Source organism: Exophiala xenobiotica, assembly GCF_000835505.1.
Source record: "Exophiala xenobiotica strain CBS 118157 unplaced genomic scaffold supercont1.4, whole genome shotgun sequence".
Classification (NCBI taxonomy): domain Eukaryota; kingdom Fungi; phylum Ascomycota; class Eurotiomycetes; order Chaetothyriales; family Herpotrichiellaceae; genus Exophiala; species Exophiala xenobiotica.
The window spans coordinates 593497-607703 of NW_013562491.1; the positions used below are offsets into that span (position 1 = coordinate 593497).

The following is a 14207-nucleotide window of genomic DNA, read 5'->3' on the forward strand; positions in this document are numbered from 1 at the left end:
AAGGGGTTGATGGAAGTAGAGAGCGCTAGAGCTGTCTTGAAGACTTTTTTTCTCTCTGTGTACGTCAAATCCACAACTGCACAGTGGTTGAGCCGTGAAGGAGGCCATCGATCGTGGACATCGAACCCTAACCCTGATCAGTGGGACGTCTCGCCATTCACCTTGCCTTGGCTATTCAACTTCAACTTCTCCAGATCCTTTGCCTGGCGCCTTTCTAACCTTTCTCGTCGATATTTGGCAGCGGGATGATCTTCCATCACTTGACGCTGTCCAGGTTTTGCATGGACGTTCTCTCTAAGAGTGCCACCGGGCACAGGATAATCTTTCCAGTACAATCCTCGTCCTTGTAGAACAGGGATGAGAAGCTCGACAACGTCTTGGATCGTGCCGGGGGAAGAGGACGCTGTTCATGTTAGTGGACTACGCAGGACTACCACCCGGTCCACATACCGTATAAGTTAAATCCTGTCCCCAGTCAGCACGGAGCAAGTACAGCAGGGATGGTAGACTTACCGTCGATGCCGCTTTCAGCAGCCCACTTCTCCATGAAGTCGGCCACCATTTCCGGCGTTCCCACCACCTGGGGATACATACCGCCACAAGACATCAATTCGCCCAACTTCCTCGGCGTCCATTTCGCGTTTGTGCCATCCCCCACCCGGAAACTTTTGAGGATGCCTCCTACGGCGTTTGCCGCAGGTTTTGAGACGTCATGTTCAAACGGCTCATCAAGAGGAAACTGACTCAAATCAATGCTGGTGTATCCTCCGAATCTGGAAAGTCCAGCACGCGCACCCGCATGTTTCCATGCCCTGTCGTATTTGGCCTGAGCCTCCTCCATCGTCCGCCCAATGAATGGCGAGATGCCGGCAAAAGCTTTGATGTCCTTCGGGCTCCTGCCTGATGCAGCCGCTGAAGCACAGATAGACTGCACGTACTTGTTGGTGGTTTCGGGTGCAATACTACCACAGTAAAGACCTTCCGCATGAGCACCAGCTAATGCGATTCCCGCCTTGGAAGCACCGGCTTGGAATATGAGCGGCACACGCTGAGGTGAGGGATGGGTCTGCTGGATGGCATGGAGTCTATGGAATTTACCCTCAAAATCAATCTTGTGGATCCTTTCCGGATCGTAAGCTGTATCCCTCTCAACGTCCCATACTTGGGCATCGTCATCCCAGCTGCCTTCCCAGAGGCTACAGACTGATCAGCCTGATTGAATTCCTCTGACTCTATTGGAACCACACCTACCGGTAGACGAGATCCGCGAATTCTTCGGCTTTTTCATATCGTTGGTCATGGGGCATGATGCTGTCAAAGCCCATGGCTCGAGCTGACGAGTTCGTATAGCCCGTCACTATGTTCCAACCGACGCGGCCATTGGTAATGTGATCCAAGATGGAGAATGTTCGTGCCATTATAAACGGAGTAAGGGCAACGACATTTGCAGTAATTGCGAAGCCCAAACTCTTGGTCACGGCGGCCATCGCAGAGATCAGAACAACAGGATCCAGCTGTGCAACTTGGCTACCACCTTGGCAAGGGGCATCTGTGTTTCCGGCGTACACATCGTTGGCCCCGTAAGAGTCGGCGAAAAATATCGAGGTCATCTTTCTCTTCTCTGCCAACTTGGCCAACTCGATGTAGTAATCAAGTCGGTCCTTGGCCCGGCAGCCATCATCAGGGCCGTTCCTACAACAGAGCGGTCAAGTCAGCCGGTCCGTCGCGGGAGAGGCAGTGTGTATAGCCATACTTTCCATTGTCCCATAAAATGGTTGCCACCCGTGGCAGCGGTTTCCAGGATGTTCAATTGAAAGGGTTTCTTGGTTGCCATTGTTGACTTAACACCGGTGTGTCCTGCGCAAAGCATATGAATGCAGTTTGTTGAGCATCTGGCGCCCCGACCAGATTCTTATATGGGGCTCCATGGTAGCGTAGTCTGTTTGAGTGTTCTGTCATTGAGATCCAACGGACCCCAGCCAGCACTGAGCGCCCGGTAGAGCCTTTGCGGTGCATGACAGAGTGTTTGACGGGAAAGATGATCCGACAAAGTCGGGAGAGGCCATCCACAGGAGCCAAGCCGGATAGGAGCTGGATGGGAGGATGTCGTTGCTGGCCGATACTATGTTAGTTACGCATCACTTCGGGCCTGGCGTTCCAGGCTCTTATCAGCAAGCAATTTGTCAGTCCATCCACATCCCGCCTCTTCTCGACATTCTCCCTCGAGGCCGAAGCGGAGGGGGCCCAACGCAAAATCATTACGTTGTCCATTGAAACAATGCTTGACGAGTCTCCTGAGTCGCCACAACAAAAGCGGCCGAGGGTCGCGGTCGCGTGCCAAAGATGCAAGATTCGCAAACAAAGGGTGATGGACCCATCTGATGATGAAAAGTAACTTCAAGTTCCTGACAAGCTTTCTAGTGCGATGGCCGCCGCCCAGCCTGCTCTGCATGTCAACAGACGGCCGGCCAGTGCCTGTACATACAGTCCGTTGCACCTAGGGCGGCTGAAATGAGATCGTATGTCAAAGCTCTCGAAGAACGAGTCGCAGAGTTAGAGACCAGCCTGTACTCCGGGGGCCAGGTGGAAGCCTCGAACGACCACTGGAAGGCCGGGGAACCACAGCCAGCGGTCGATTACTGGGATCGTGAATCAGAAGACATAGCCGTCGACTCTCTGTCGGCTGCAGTACGGGATTTGTCCCTGAATGCATGCGGGTTCTATGTAGGCGGCAGATCCAACTTCACACTCGGACGCCTGCTTGCATCCGTCCTTCACGACTATCCACGCAAAGTCGGCAGCTTTCCGCCAGACTTGAGAGAGAACTTCGTAACTGACGATTCCATCCACCATTCCGGCAACCCCAGCGACAGTGGCGACGGTCGCAATAAGTCCGACGCGCTCTTCGGCAGGTCTGGTGCAGATGAGGTGTTCGGAGCGTACATGAAATACATCGCAGTCCGATATCCCATTTTACCTTCTATCCTCCTGAGCCGTCTGCATCAGAATCGACAGAAGCTCGAAAACCCTTTTGACATCTCTGTGCTTCACCTGGTTTACGCCATTGGCGAGAGATCACTCGAGCTGGCTGGGCAATCCCACTGTGCTTCCCTCCCTGAAGAGCACTACGAAGCGGCCATGAGTCGGAGAGAAGTTATTATGCAATACGCCGATCGCAGGTCAATAGCCTACCTAGCACTGGCTTCAATATACTGCCTGCGTGCGCCACGAACCCCGGGACCATGGTGAGTATTGGCCCTGCTAGGTTCGGTCAAGACTGACTTATGTTGAAGGATCATAATAGGGCATGCGATGAAGATGTGCATCTCCTTGGGACTCCATAAGAAATCCAACAAGGGCATTATAAGCTACCACCACGAGTTGGATCAGCGCCTGTTCTGGAGCTGCTATTGTCTGGATGTGGATGCAACCATTGCATCGGGGAGCCCACCTTCCATTACCAATCGAGACATTGATGCCGCCGTAGGTCCTTTAACAATTTTCCAAGGCGTGACTTTGGTACTGACCGTGACATATCAGCTTCCGTTGGATGTGGACGAAGCCAACACTTCTTTTCAAGCGCTTCACGCTGCAGCAGTGTGCCAGCAATCTAATGCCCCGACACGAACACCGACAACGTTGACATGGTCCATCCTCGAGATCAAGATGAAGAGAATCATTGCATCTATCCAACACGAGATCTATCGCGTCGACACTGACGTGAGCCCGTCTCGCGAACTGATCAATGACTTATTGGAAGCTCTTGAAAAATGGAAAGCCGAAGCAACTTCGCAGTCAAGCGCGGCTACGCAAAACCAATCCTTGGGCGGGTGGCTGATCGGTCCCAACGCCCGCTTAGTACTAAATCATTTACATGTCAGAGATTGCGTCCTGCCGCTTACGCACGGTGTACTAATCCGAGGGACCTCTTTTAGAACATCCAGTATTGTGCGGGCGTCCGCCTCCTTCTCTTCCCTCAACTGGCCGAAGCGACCGTCTACCGACCCTATATAGAGCGCTGCGCCACCGCCTGCATCTCAATAATTTCATCTTGTAAGGCCATCCATGCGACTTCCGTGCCGTGCTGCTACTCTCCAGCAGACATCCAGTGCTTGTTTCTCTCCGGGCTGACTCTGATATACTGTCTGAGTCTCGCGCCGGGGATCAAACCCAGAAGCATCGTTCAAAATGCCCTCATGGACTGCACCATCATCTTATACGTCATGTCAGAGCGCTGGCACGAGGGAAAGAGATATTGGGATGCTTTTGAGCACATCAAGACCGTCACAGATGACATGATGTCCCACAACGAACCGACCAGCCGAGGCGATGGTCCAGTCGTGCGAACAGAAAGGCATTCGAACGCCGACACCTCGGTGCAGAAGCCGGAAACTGCTGCTCAGAGCTTCAGCGGCATGCTGAATGACATTATAGCATGTCCAGATGGGACAGGGAACGAGCATGCTTTTGGAAGGGTGCTCAACTACGAGCCATCGACCAACGCCTGTCAGGCTGACGACATTTACGATTTTGACATGATCCAGCGAGTTGACGCGCCCGTTTTCGCTCCCGATTCCATGGCCGAAACAGGCACGTCCCGTCCGAATCGGCCGCTATTCGCCTTCCAACAGGAGCTGTCGGCATTCCAATCTGATCCATTTGGTACTGCTGAAGGTTTTGATCCGGAATTGCCCGTTGAAGCAGATTCCGAATGGTTCTATTCATCATCACACTGACCTTACTAGAGCAAATGCAGCCTTCTACTGGCAGGGCAGTATTGGAAGCAAAAACCAGATCGTCTTGACGGAGTGGGAAATTCTGCACCTGTCCACCAGTCACGATAAACGCCCTCATCCTATTATCTGTCACCAACAAAATGATTCAGGTAGCGTGTGTCGAATGGCATCAATCATAACAGCACGGAGGGAGGCGGTGGTTGCTGTCTGTTTAAGCTCATACGTCTTGAGACGCCGAGGAGCGACAGTATACTCATTCCGCGACATCCTGCATGAGCAGGAAATAAGCGCTTCCTCCTTGCTCACATAACGAGATCGTCAAACAGGTGTTGCCCATTGACAGGTCTATGCCTAAGGAGGAAAGTCAGGGAGATGCGATCTTAAACCAGCAACGCCTGTACGTTGATTTGCAGGAGTGGCATCCACCTAATCCCAAGCCAGATGCCGAGTGGGACTTTGGTTGGACCATCACAGACCCCTTTGGATAGCGGTCCTAGGCCCAACGGAGAAGGGCGAGGAGATGACTGAGATAACGACCGACAACTGTATCCACTTTCGAACATTTCCTCTACAGATCATCCAGACGCATTTCGGGGGGCTTCTGCTTGTCAGAGAGATAGTCGCTTGGTATCGCCTCATCTTCCTTCATCCAGACCTTTTTTGTACGTCGACAGCCGGATATGTCACAGTCTGACCGAGTAGACCGAGTAGACCGAGTCACCAACGTTCTGTCGCCTTGACCTTTCTCCCCCAACGTCCCGCATAGGAGACGGAACAGGACGGTCTTTTCGCTGGCCATATATAGACCCCAGTCTAAATCACTGAGCTTGCATGGACAGCAGGGCAAAGGCGTCTTACTGCTACTCGAAGACTATCACCGGTTCATGCTTTACGATTCGGACTGATCGTCCCTAACAACCAACCATGCTTATCGCTACTTCAGTATGGATATTGCCATACCTCATCCTAGTCGTCGTCCTAGTCAAAGCGGTTTCGCGACTGCGTTCAACAGTGGCCAAATTACCCGGACCAAAATATACGGCCCTGACTTCTCTCGTCCTCAAGTATAAAGAGTTCACGCATGAACGACGGATATACATCCACAAGTTACACCAGAGATATGGGCCTGTGGTACGCCTTGCTCCGAACGAAATCTCCTTCGCCACCGTCGACGCCATCAAGGAGATTTACATGTCTGGAGGGAGCGGGTATGACAAGACGCCATTCTACTCTCTTTTCACCCAGTTCAAGACGCGGACTTTGTTCTCAACGCTTCCAAGAGGTGATGTATGTTTCATTTGGCACGGTCTGCATGGATTGGACCACTGATAATCGTACTAGCACAGCTACATGAAGCGGTACCTGGCAGATCGATATGCGAACACCAACATCATGAAGCCCGAAATCTTGGATGGCATTTCTGACCATGCCAGAGACTTTTTGAATCAGTGCATGCAAGGATGCTCTTCCGCCCAGGGGTATGCTGATATCTACGTGGGTACTCTTGCACAAGAAAAGCGCGGCTCAGCTTCGATTGACACTGACCTAGGTGCATCTTCACTGTTTTGCCCTTGACGGTGTAACACTCCAGCTCTTCCATCCGTACGGCACACACGCCAACAGAACCGAGAAGGATTATCGCTTGATGAAGGAGCTGTCCTATCACGATAGCCTCAAAAGTACAATTCTCTCTACCACTATTCGGACTTTCTCCTAATTGGAATCCTAGGCAACTTGGCTCTCTACTACATGCCGTGGGCGGCAGATATCATCCACTACTTTAGCCCACCTAAACCAGCACCACTGTCCAACGAATATGTCCTGAGAACAAGCGAAGCCCCAAGCCCTTCGCCTTTCAGCCTTCTCTCGAAACTCCAGGCTCAAGCCAAAGCCACCAATATGCCACAGTACTCAGTGCCTGCGGAATGCAAAGACCACCTGGCTGCCGGAGTGGATACCACAGGCGACGCCCTCTGCTTCCTGATGCATCAACTGTCCTTGCCAAATCCTGAATCTCGGCGGATTCAAGCACTTTTGCACAAAGAGCTGGCCGACAATGCCGCAACTCCCTTCGATCAATTACCATACTTAGACGCCGTCGTCAAAGAAGGCCTTCGCTGCTTCCCGCCCATTCCCATGTCGATGCCTCGATTTGTTCCGCAAGGGGGCAGCACCATCGACGGTTACTTCATCCCAGGCGGCACTGTTGTAAGCTGTCAACCTTACACGATTCACAAGGATCCCAATGTGTTCCCTCAGCCGCTGGAATTCCAGCCTGAACGCTGGCTGGATAGAGATGCTCAAGCTCTCGCAGAGAGGAACAGGTGGTTCTTCGCGTTCGGAGTGGGCGGGAGAGGGTGCTTAGGAAGGCAGTAAGTCAATTCTGCTTTTGTTTTTGCTAGCTCTGCAGCCAAGTTAGTTGTAGCTGACATCTGATCTAGCCTTGCGATCGCAGAGATGAAGATCCTCCTTCGGGAGGTCTACTCGCAGTGCCGCACCACGATATCAAGTCAGATGGACAGCGATATGGAGATGGAGGACCAAATCATCGCGAGTCGGCCTAAGGGACAGTGTTGCAAGCTGGTGTTTGAGAAGCTGTCGTGAGGAGGTCCGGAGGGTTGGAGGGGTTATTCCGACTGGAGGAAGGCAGGGAGGCAGGGTAGTTGCCCGCGCTAGAGCTTGCGGGGCACATCGAACGTCGAATCAATACAGATCGAGGTTCTCCCCAAGGTTCTTCTTTGGGAGTGTTGGGTATATGCACGGTCATGCCCTCAATGAGGCGAAGGCGCTTCGGCAGACGGCCTTCCACTCTTGCTCGGATATTTTCTTCGATGTAGGCCGCAATTCTGGCCTTCTGCTGTGTCTCGGTCAAAGTCGTCCGTCCTGAAGTATGTCGAAGGGCCCGTGAGCCACCACCGTCAGGTGCATACATCCAGGCCCCGATCTTTTTCCATGCCTGGATAGCTTCTTCATTTGAGGAAGCCTTGCCGATGGCATCCGAATATTTGGTCCCAATGGCGTCTTCGAGGAAATCACCTCGCCGAAGCTGCGGATTCCCCTCAAATATTTCACGATACCGCTCAGCAGTTGCAATATGAGGTCGGTCGTAAAAATGAAGGCATGCGACTAGGTCTGAATCGAGTTGTCGTCCATGTCTAATGGTCCGGGCAGCGTCGAGCACGGCACGGAAGCGTTGATTCGTATTTCCCCTGACGTGCTCGTATCGTTTTGAATGCCTGGCCACGAAAGTGATGTACGCAACATCCGACTGCTCGTCGTGTAATATCCGCAGCAGATGCTGAAAGGGGGGTACAATCTCGAATACCCAGTCATGCTGAAGAACCATGAGAAAGGGCGTGGTGCAGTACTTGAGCGCTGTCTTGACACTGAGCGCAAATCCTTGACACCGTTGATGCTGGACGAATGTTACTGAACGTCCGGCATGTTGGACGTGGGTGACAAGAGCGTCTGTTTTGGCGTCCTGTAGTGATGACGGCCTCTCTGCGGGCGGAAAGAGTTGTTTGACATTATCGACATATTCTGGATATAGCTCTGCCATGCGCAAGGGAATTTGACCTCGTTTCAGTCGCCCATCGAGATAGTTGTCGTTTTGGCATATTGTGAAGCCGTCGAAAGTGATGACCAACGCCGCGGAGGAGAGAGCAGGAGGTAGAGATCCGAGAACGCCGCATATTAACTCGGTCGATGGTATTGAAGGCGTTGGAGAGGTTGTCAGGATAATCGTGAGGTTGTTCTCGATCGAATCGGACATGCTAAAGCTGCATTGCTGCCCGACTGATGCGAGATGTTTCGAGTCGGTTTTCCGCAAGATATAAAAAAAGAAAACATTTAGAAAGATGTCGTCAGACAAAAGTCATGTTCATAATTTTCGCCAGCGACCATACATCTTTACTCGTCAGACGAAACAGTAGGCTTGGCGGGCGGTATCTTCTACGAGTGGAAGCGTGTGGGCTTCGTGGGTACCTTCACATACAACGACACAGCACAATCGGCAAAGGCAGACTTGACCAAGTGGCAACCGATTGGGATTCTGCTTCAAGACTATGCAGGGCAAGCATCATTGGCTCGAAGGGTTATCAAAAGAAAGCTGGAAATGGAGGAGACTGGATTGGACCGATGATGGACCATTTCCCGACTTATTCCCGACTTATGGAATAAGTGAGTAGCAACGCCCATGATATCTCGAAGTTATCGTGAACATATACCAGCTCGTGCCAACCCGCCCCTCCTCAAGCCCCCTCCCGACCTGACCATTATTCTGCGTATCCTCAAATTCTTCCGCCCAAAGGCTGGCATCGCTTGCAACTCTTTGGAAAAGTCCCGGTGTTTGACGTCAACCCCGACAACATGGCGGCTTCGACGCCGAGATATTGCGGTACATTTCGTTAAGCTCCTTCAATCCTTCATATACCATATAGAAGGTCATACGTTGGAAGCAGCAGTTGACATGATGGTCCTTTTTGCATGACGCAGCGCATGCACATCCGGGGCCGTTACACACACAAGGACAACCATCCATGATGGACACCTCCTGGCCCGACTGCATGAAGTAGGCTTGGCAATCTCCTTTCATGTACCAGGAGAGTTGTTCCAACTGGAAGACAAAGTCGGGTTTCAGGGGGCAGATGGTGTCGTTGCTGCCCTGGAGCGGCAACGGATATGGAAAGTTGGGGATCAAAGGTCCTTGGTCGCCGGTTGAGGCTTGTGGGCAGGCACTCGAGGACACTGGGATGACCGTTGCAGCCAATGCGAGGAGGAGTGGTAAGAAGAGAAAGGGTCGGTATGAACGGAAGGACATTGTGCTTTGCCTGCTTAATGCGATCAAATTGATTCCGCGAGATAGAAGAAGTGGTCTTGCTCGAGTTGGTGGGGACAACAGTGTGTGGGCATCGCGAGGTTCTTGTTCTCAACTGTGGGCGGGGGTCTAGCGAGCTCCCTTCCTCCGAGAACCTCGTAACAGACCATGGCGTCGGACCCTCGTGCTGGAATTTGCATCCTCAACGGTTCCTTCGTGGAGGAGATAGCAGAGTCCGAGGTAGTGGACGTCAGGATGCCTGAGCGATGACGGCTTCTCGTGAAATCCGAAGTGGCAAAGGTGAAAGCATGAGCCTTGCATAAGGAGGCAGAATATTGTCATGGTTCGAGACCTTTCAGAAGTCAAATCCTACCTGTCGTGCCCTCAAAATGAGCTCGATAGGGTAACAAGTGAACCGGTGAGGACGTAAGCGAAGTTCGCATGAGTACCCTGCTCTTCTCCTGCATGGAACCCACCTGGACTTGCCAGAGCTAAACTGTAACAATCGTGCACTACTGCCGGACGTGATGCAAAGATTCTCAACTTTCGAAAGCTTTGGACCACCCGCTGCAGACTCGGTAGCGCTAATAGCTGCTCTCTGGAGGTGGAGATTTGAACGAGAGATAGCACGCCCCCTCGGCAGGGCAGTTGATCCACAAGGTTGGGTCGTTCGTACCCCAGGAACTGGGCGGCAACAACAAAGAAGGCGGCACTTAGCGGCGCCTCGGCCCATTTCCACAAAACATGAACAAAGATAAAGATATAACATGCAGTGCTTCAGAAGACTTGTGTTCGCGTGTGGTTGGCAAGGGTTCGAAAGCCTGAATGACGCATTCTTGTCAGCCGGCTCGTGTCACAAGCATTGGCAGAAGCTGGGCACAAGCATCCTGTTGGCTGGTCTGCGGCCATCTGTACACTGCGAAGCTAGATGGGCAGACCTGGGATCTTCATGATGTCCCCGTTGGCTTCTGATATTCCTTTGGCGGAAGGCACCCAGCAGGAACTTTTGTAGCGGGCTTGGTACTCCAGGCCACAACTCGACCGTGACTCAAGACAAAAAGCCAAGTTTGTGAGAAGGAAAGAGGTTGACTTTCGGTATAGGTAGCCGGACCGAGTGCCAGAACCGGGAAGTAATCGACAAATGGTCAGTTTGTACCCCTACAGCCCGGTCCGAGCTGCAGCTGGTAACTGTGTGATACGCGCAAACGAATGTACAGTGCCGTTGTTAGTGAAAGCAACTAGTGAGTGCTCGACCCTCACATCCTTCTCCTCTGGAAGCCTGTCGCCTTCTTCGTCCGATGATGCAGCCCAATGCACAAGTCCCCATATGCTCAGCCTGTTGACGGCATCCCTGAGGTCGATCTCAGAGGACGTTCGTACTGCGATCATGGCAAGGGCAACACCGAGACAAATATAGACCGTGGAAAAGAGAAGCATGAACACCAATGCTGGAATCCAGACTTTGACAACCAACACAGGGGTCCGGACCTGTTGAAGCATGTTCGCTCTCTCAGAGGTGTACCCTCCAATGGCCGCCATAACTGCATACGAGTAAAGGTGCGCCCAGGTACTAGCGAAGCGTTTACTGGACGGCTCCATGGCAGCTTGGTCGAGGATGGATTGTAGAGCTGGACTTTCGCTGGACACCGCATTCGGTATATGAAGGCCGTGCCACATCTCAGATATGTTTCCATTTTGGAAAGGGGTCGCTGTGTAGTCCTTCACCGTGCCCATGAACCAGGTGTATTCGACCTCAACGACTTGGTAGCTGCAGCCCAGGACGACGTCAAACACTTCGGAGGCCGGGTCGTAGAAGCCGGGGTCATTCGAGAGATTGGTCCCCGCAAGAGTCGCCGTGGATGCAGACCTGGCCGCGACGGCCACATGCACCTGGTTGATCAATTCGTTATCGGGCCAAGCAGGTATGTCTGGGTCTGATTGTCCACTTTGGGGGTTATAGCCGACGGGATTATATGGTGTAGTCCAGCTATCATCTGTGAAGAAAGAGATGCTATCAAGTGGTCAGCTGCAAGATCGTTGTTCGTGGTAAGAGTGTGAGCTCACATCATATTCGACGCAAACTTGAAAGCCAACGGTGGTACGTCGGGATCAAAACTGTCATTGGCAGGCTTTCCCAATACACCCCATAAATTCTCAGAGCAGTAGAAGCCAGAGTACATATCATCGGGGCCCCCAGGACCCGAAGTTGCATCGGGGAGTGATGGGTTCACAACTTGTCGTAACACCAATTGTCGATGCGCGGTAATCAGTGTCTGACGGAAGATTCTGGGGCTTCGGAGTCAGCACAACAACGTCGCTCTGCTCTGCTCCTTTGCCTGGCAGCGAAAGGAGGTTTGAAGTATCGGATTTATTGTGATATAGCCTAAGAGCATCGTTGCGCGGTCCAGAGATATCTTCAAGAGAAGCTGTGATGTTGACAGTGCACGGTAGACCATAATTCTCCCGTCGATCGAAATCCTGGCATTCTGGGGAGAGTCCGCGTCCAAAACTCGCCATGCGATCAGCGAGCTTCGTGCGGCAATATTCTATAGTCTCCGTCGTATAATGCAACGTAGCATCAGCAACGAGCATAGCTAGGGCAAGGGCAAATAGCAGGTAGCTGAACATGGCTGCTTGGAGGAGAGCTGGGGGGCCTTGCGCCGGACCCGGTCCTTGTCTGCGAAAGAGATGGTACGAGGTCCACCTTCGCAGGCGATCGAATGAAGCCGTGCAAACTCCAATGAGGAGTCCCAGTTGATAGGGGGTGGGTAGATCAACGGTCGACGTTTTCGAGGATGCTTCAATGAGAGAGCGAGCAGTTCTCCATCGCCATAACTCCATAAGTGGCCCGGAGAGGAGAGCTGCACACTGCGATGCCCGAGACGCAACGAACGCCAACCAAGCTGTGGTGCATCAGCGACCTAGAAGGAGGCAATGACTGATTGAGGAGACTCACTTGTCTGGATGGCGAGCAGAATGTGCCCTGGCTGGGAGGCGCTGTTCCATCCTGGCGGCTCGGAGAAGAGCCCCTTCTCTGGCCTGACTTTGAATATTGCGACGAATCCGGTAAGAACAATAGCGATCAGCAACAATGGCACCAGGATAAGGAGCAAAGCGAGCCAAATCTCTTTCAAAATGTCAAGTCTGCGACATGTTCGTCCAGCCAGCGTTTCTTGAGAGCCATTGTGGTCTTCCGAAGGCACATAGGGATTCTCAATCACCGGGCTTCGCCCTGGTTCCATCTGCGGAGACGATGTGCCAGAGCTGCTGGTAATGGCATGTGCGGATGTGGCCACTCTTTCAGGGAGTTGAGCCAGGTTGGATTGAGCACTTGCAATGCCGTAGTCAGCCAAATCAATGTCGTCCAGCATACTACCCGTGGGTGAGCGCGGCACATCAGGTACGAGCAGATTACTGTCAGTCTCCTCACCGCGCAGGTTGCTCACAGAATTGACCCGCCTCAGTGTGCGCAGGGCATTATTTGAAGCGTACATTCTCCCCTGGAAATCTTTCTCGCCTGGCAATATCGACTCAGACGTGGTATATCGTAGAACGTGATTGAAGGTTGAAGAATAAATCAATGCATTGACTCATGCTTGCCTCCTCTTATGCTAAGATGTGTCGACCCCAGGAAACTGCTTGGGACGTGTAAGGCAGTGGAGACGTAGGCAGCGTAAAGGCCACTGTCACAGGTCTCCATTTCCCTCCGGTTCCTTCTCATGCTAGACGACCAGATATCGTGTTCGTAAAGCTTCAGCGATCCGAAAAGGCCAGCTTAGACCCCTGTTCCAATCCATGAAGTTGAAGCACGGTCCCGCCAGTCCGATTCGTCAACCAAAAAATGAACTTTCCACAGGCTGAAGTTCGTCAGAAGCCATTACAGTAGTAGATATTCTGCATCCAATTAGTTCCAGAAATGGTATGCGCGGGAGACCAGAGCCAAGAAGAGGCGCATCTCATGCCACTGCGCCGTTCTGGCGAATACGATCATGGGGCACAAGCGTCTTCGCCGGCGCAAAAGTACCCTGCGGCCACCTGCGCAGCTTCCAAATGTCTCTAGTAAGCCTACGCCGAGGCGACAAAGGTTGAGTAGCGACGCCTGTTGCCTGATCTCGTAGTGAACAGTTGTTGCTAGCTGTGGAGGTGCTCTTCGCTGCTATCAGCCATGATGTCACCTGTGCGAGGACGACATTTTGACTCGCATTGAGAGCGAGGAGGCTTCTGTCAGAAGATACTAGAGAAACAGAGAGAGGAACAGCGAGGTGTCAAGGTCTTGGACTGGATGGCCATGCTCTCGGTTGAACCCAGGTTTCGAGGATTTTCTGACTATGACGTTGAGGTATGCTGGTGGCCTGGCGTGCCTGGGTATTTTTGGTAGCCCATGTGCCCATGCTTCATGTGCTTGGCGCAGCAGCGTAGAACTGACAGTTGGTAACATCTGAACTGTTGCTCCTTAATTCAAGTCGACAGCCTCCGCAGCTCGGAATCCGAGGGGCCTATTGACGAGCAGGATTGAGGCATTGAACCTCTCAATACCAGGAAGATGTGACTTAACCTTCTGAGCAAGAGAGATGGTAGTGCCAGCATGGATGGATTCGGCGAGAAAAGCTAGATACTGTGTTACAGCAACAAATATCCAGGATGAAAAGGTCCGA

At 52.4% G+C, this 14207-nt stretch overlaps 5 protein-coding genes across 5 annotated transcripts; 2 read left to right on the forward strand and 3 right to left on the reverse strand.

Moving 5' to 3' along the window:
• Positions 1 to 137: 137 nt before the first annotated feature.
• On the reverse strand, positions 138 to 2066 carry PV05_06384 (uncharacterized protein; the record flags this gene model as incomplete). The annotated part of the gene is made up of 5 exons (XM_013459115.1): positions 138 to 403; positions 451 to 465; positions 514 to 1196; positions 1252 to 1692; positions 1975 to 2066. The coding sequence occupies 5 exons, from the start codon at positions 2064 to 2066 to the stop codon at positions 138 to 140; spliced, it is 1497 nt and encodes a 498-aa protein (XP_013314569.1).
• A 445-nt stretch (positions 2067 to 2511) lies between these two features.
• PV05_06385 (uncharacterized protein) lies at positions 2512 to 4736 on the forward strand (the record flags this gene model as incomplete). Its single annotated transcript, XM_013459116.1, has 4 exons — positions 2512 to 3245; positions 3294 to 3483; positions 3541 to 3876; positions 3936 to 4736. 4 exons carry the CDS (start codon positions 2512 to 2514, stop codon positions 4734 to 4736), a joined length of 2061 nt encoding a protein of 686 aa, XP_013314570.1.
• Positions 4737 to 5660: 924 nt separating this feature from the next.
• PV05_06386 (uncharacterized protein) lies at positions 5661 to 7340 on the forward strand (the record flags this gene model as incomplete). The annotated part of the gene is made up of 5 exons (XM_013459117.1): positions 5661 to 6023; positions 6078 to 6230; positions 6286 to 6415; positions 6466 to 7108; positions 7178 to 7340. 5 exons carry the CDS (start codon positions 5661 to 5663, stop codon positions 7338 to 7340), a joined length of 1452 nt encoding a protein of 483 aa, XP_013314571.1.
• Positions 7341 to 7507: 167 nt separating this feature from the next.
• Positions 7508 to 8508, reverse strand: PV05_06387 (uncharacterized protein; the record flags this gene model as incomplete). Its single annotated transcript, XM_013459118.1, has 2 exons — positions 7508 to 7619; positions 7667 to 8508. The coding sequence occupies 2 exons, from the start codon at positions 8506 to 8508 to the stop codon at positions 7508 to 7510; spliced, it is 954 nt and encodes a 317-aa protein (XP_013314572.1).
• Positions 8509 to 10548: 2040 nt separating this feature from the next.
• On the reverse strand, positions 10549 to 13046 carry PV05_06388 (uncharacterized protein; the record flags this gene model as incomplete). Its single annotated transcript, XM_013459119.1, has 4 exons — positions 10549 to 11563; positions 11617 to 11825; positions 11866 to 12455; positions 12509 to 13046. 4 exons carry the CDS (start codon positions 13044 to 13046, stop codon positions 10711 to 10713), a joined length of 2190 nt encoding a protein of 729 aa, XP_013314573.1. The 3' UTR covers positions 10549 to 10710.
• Positions 13047 to 14207: the final 1161 nt, after the last annotated feature.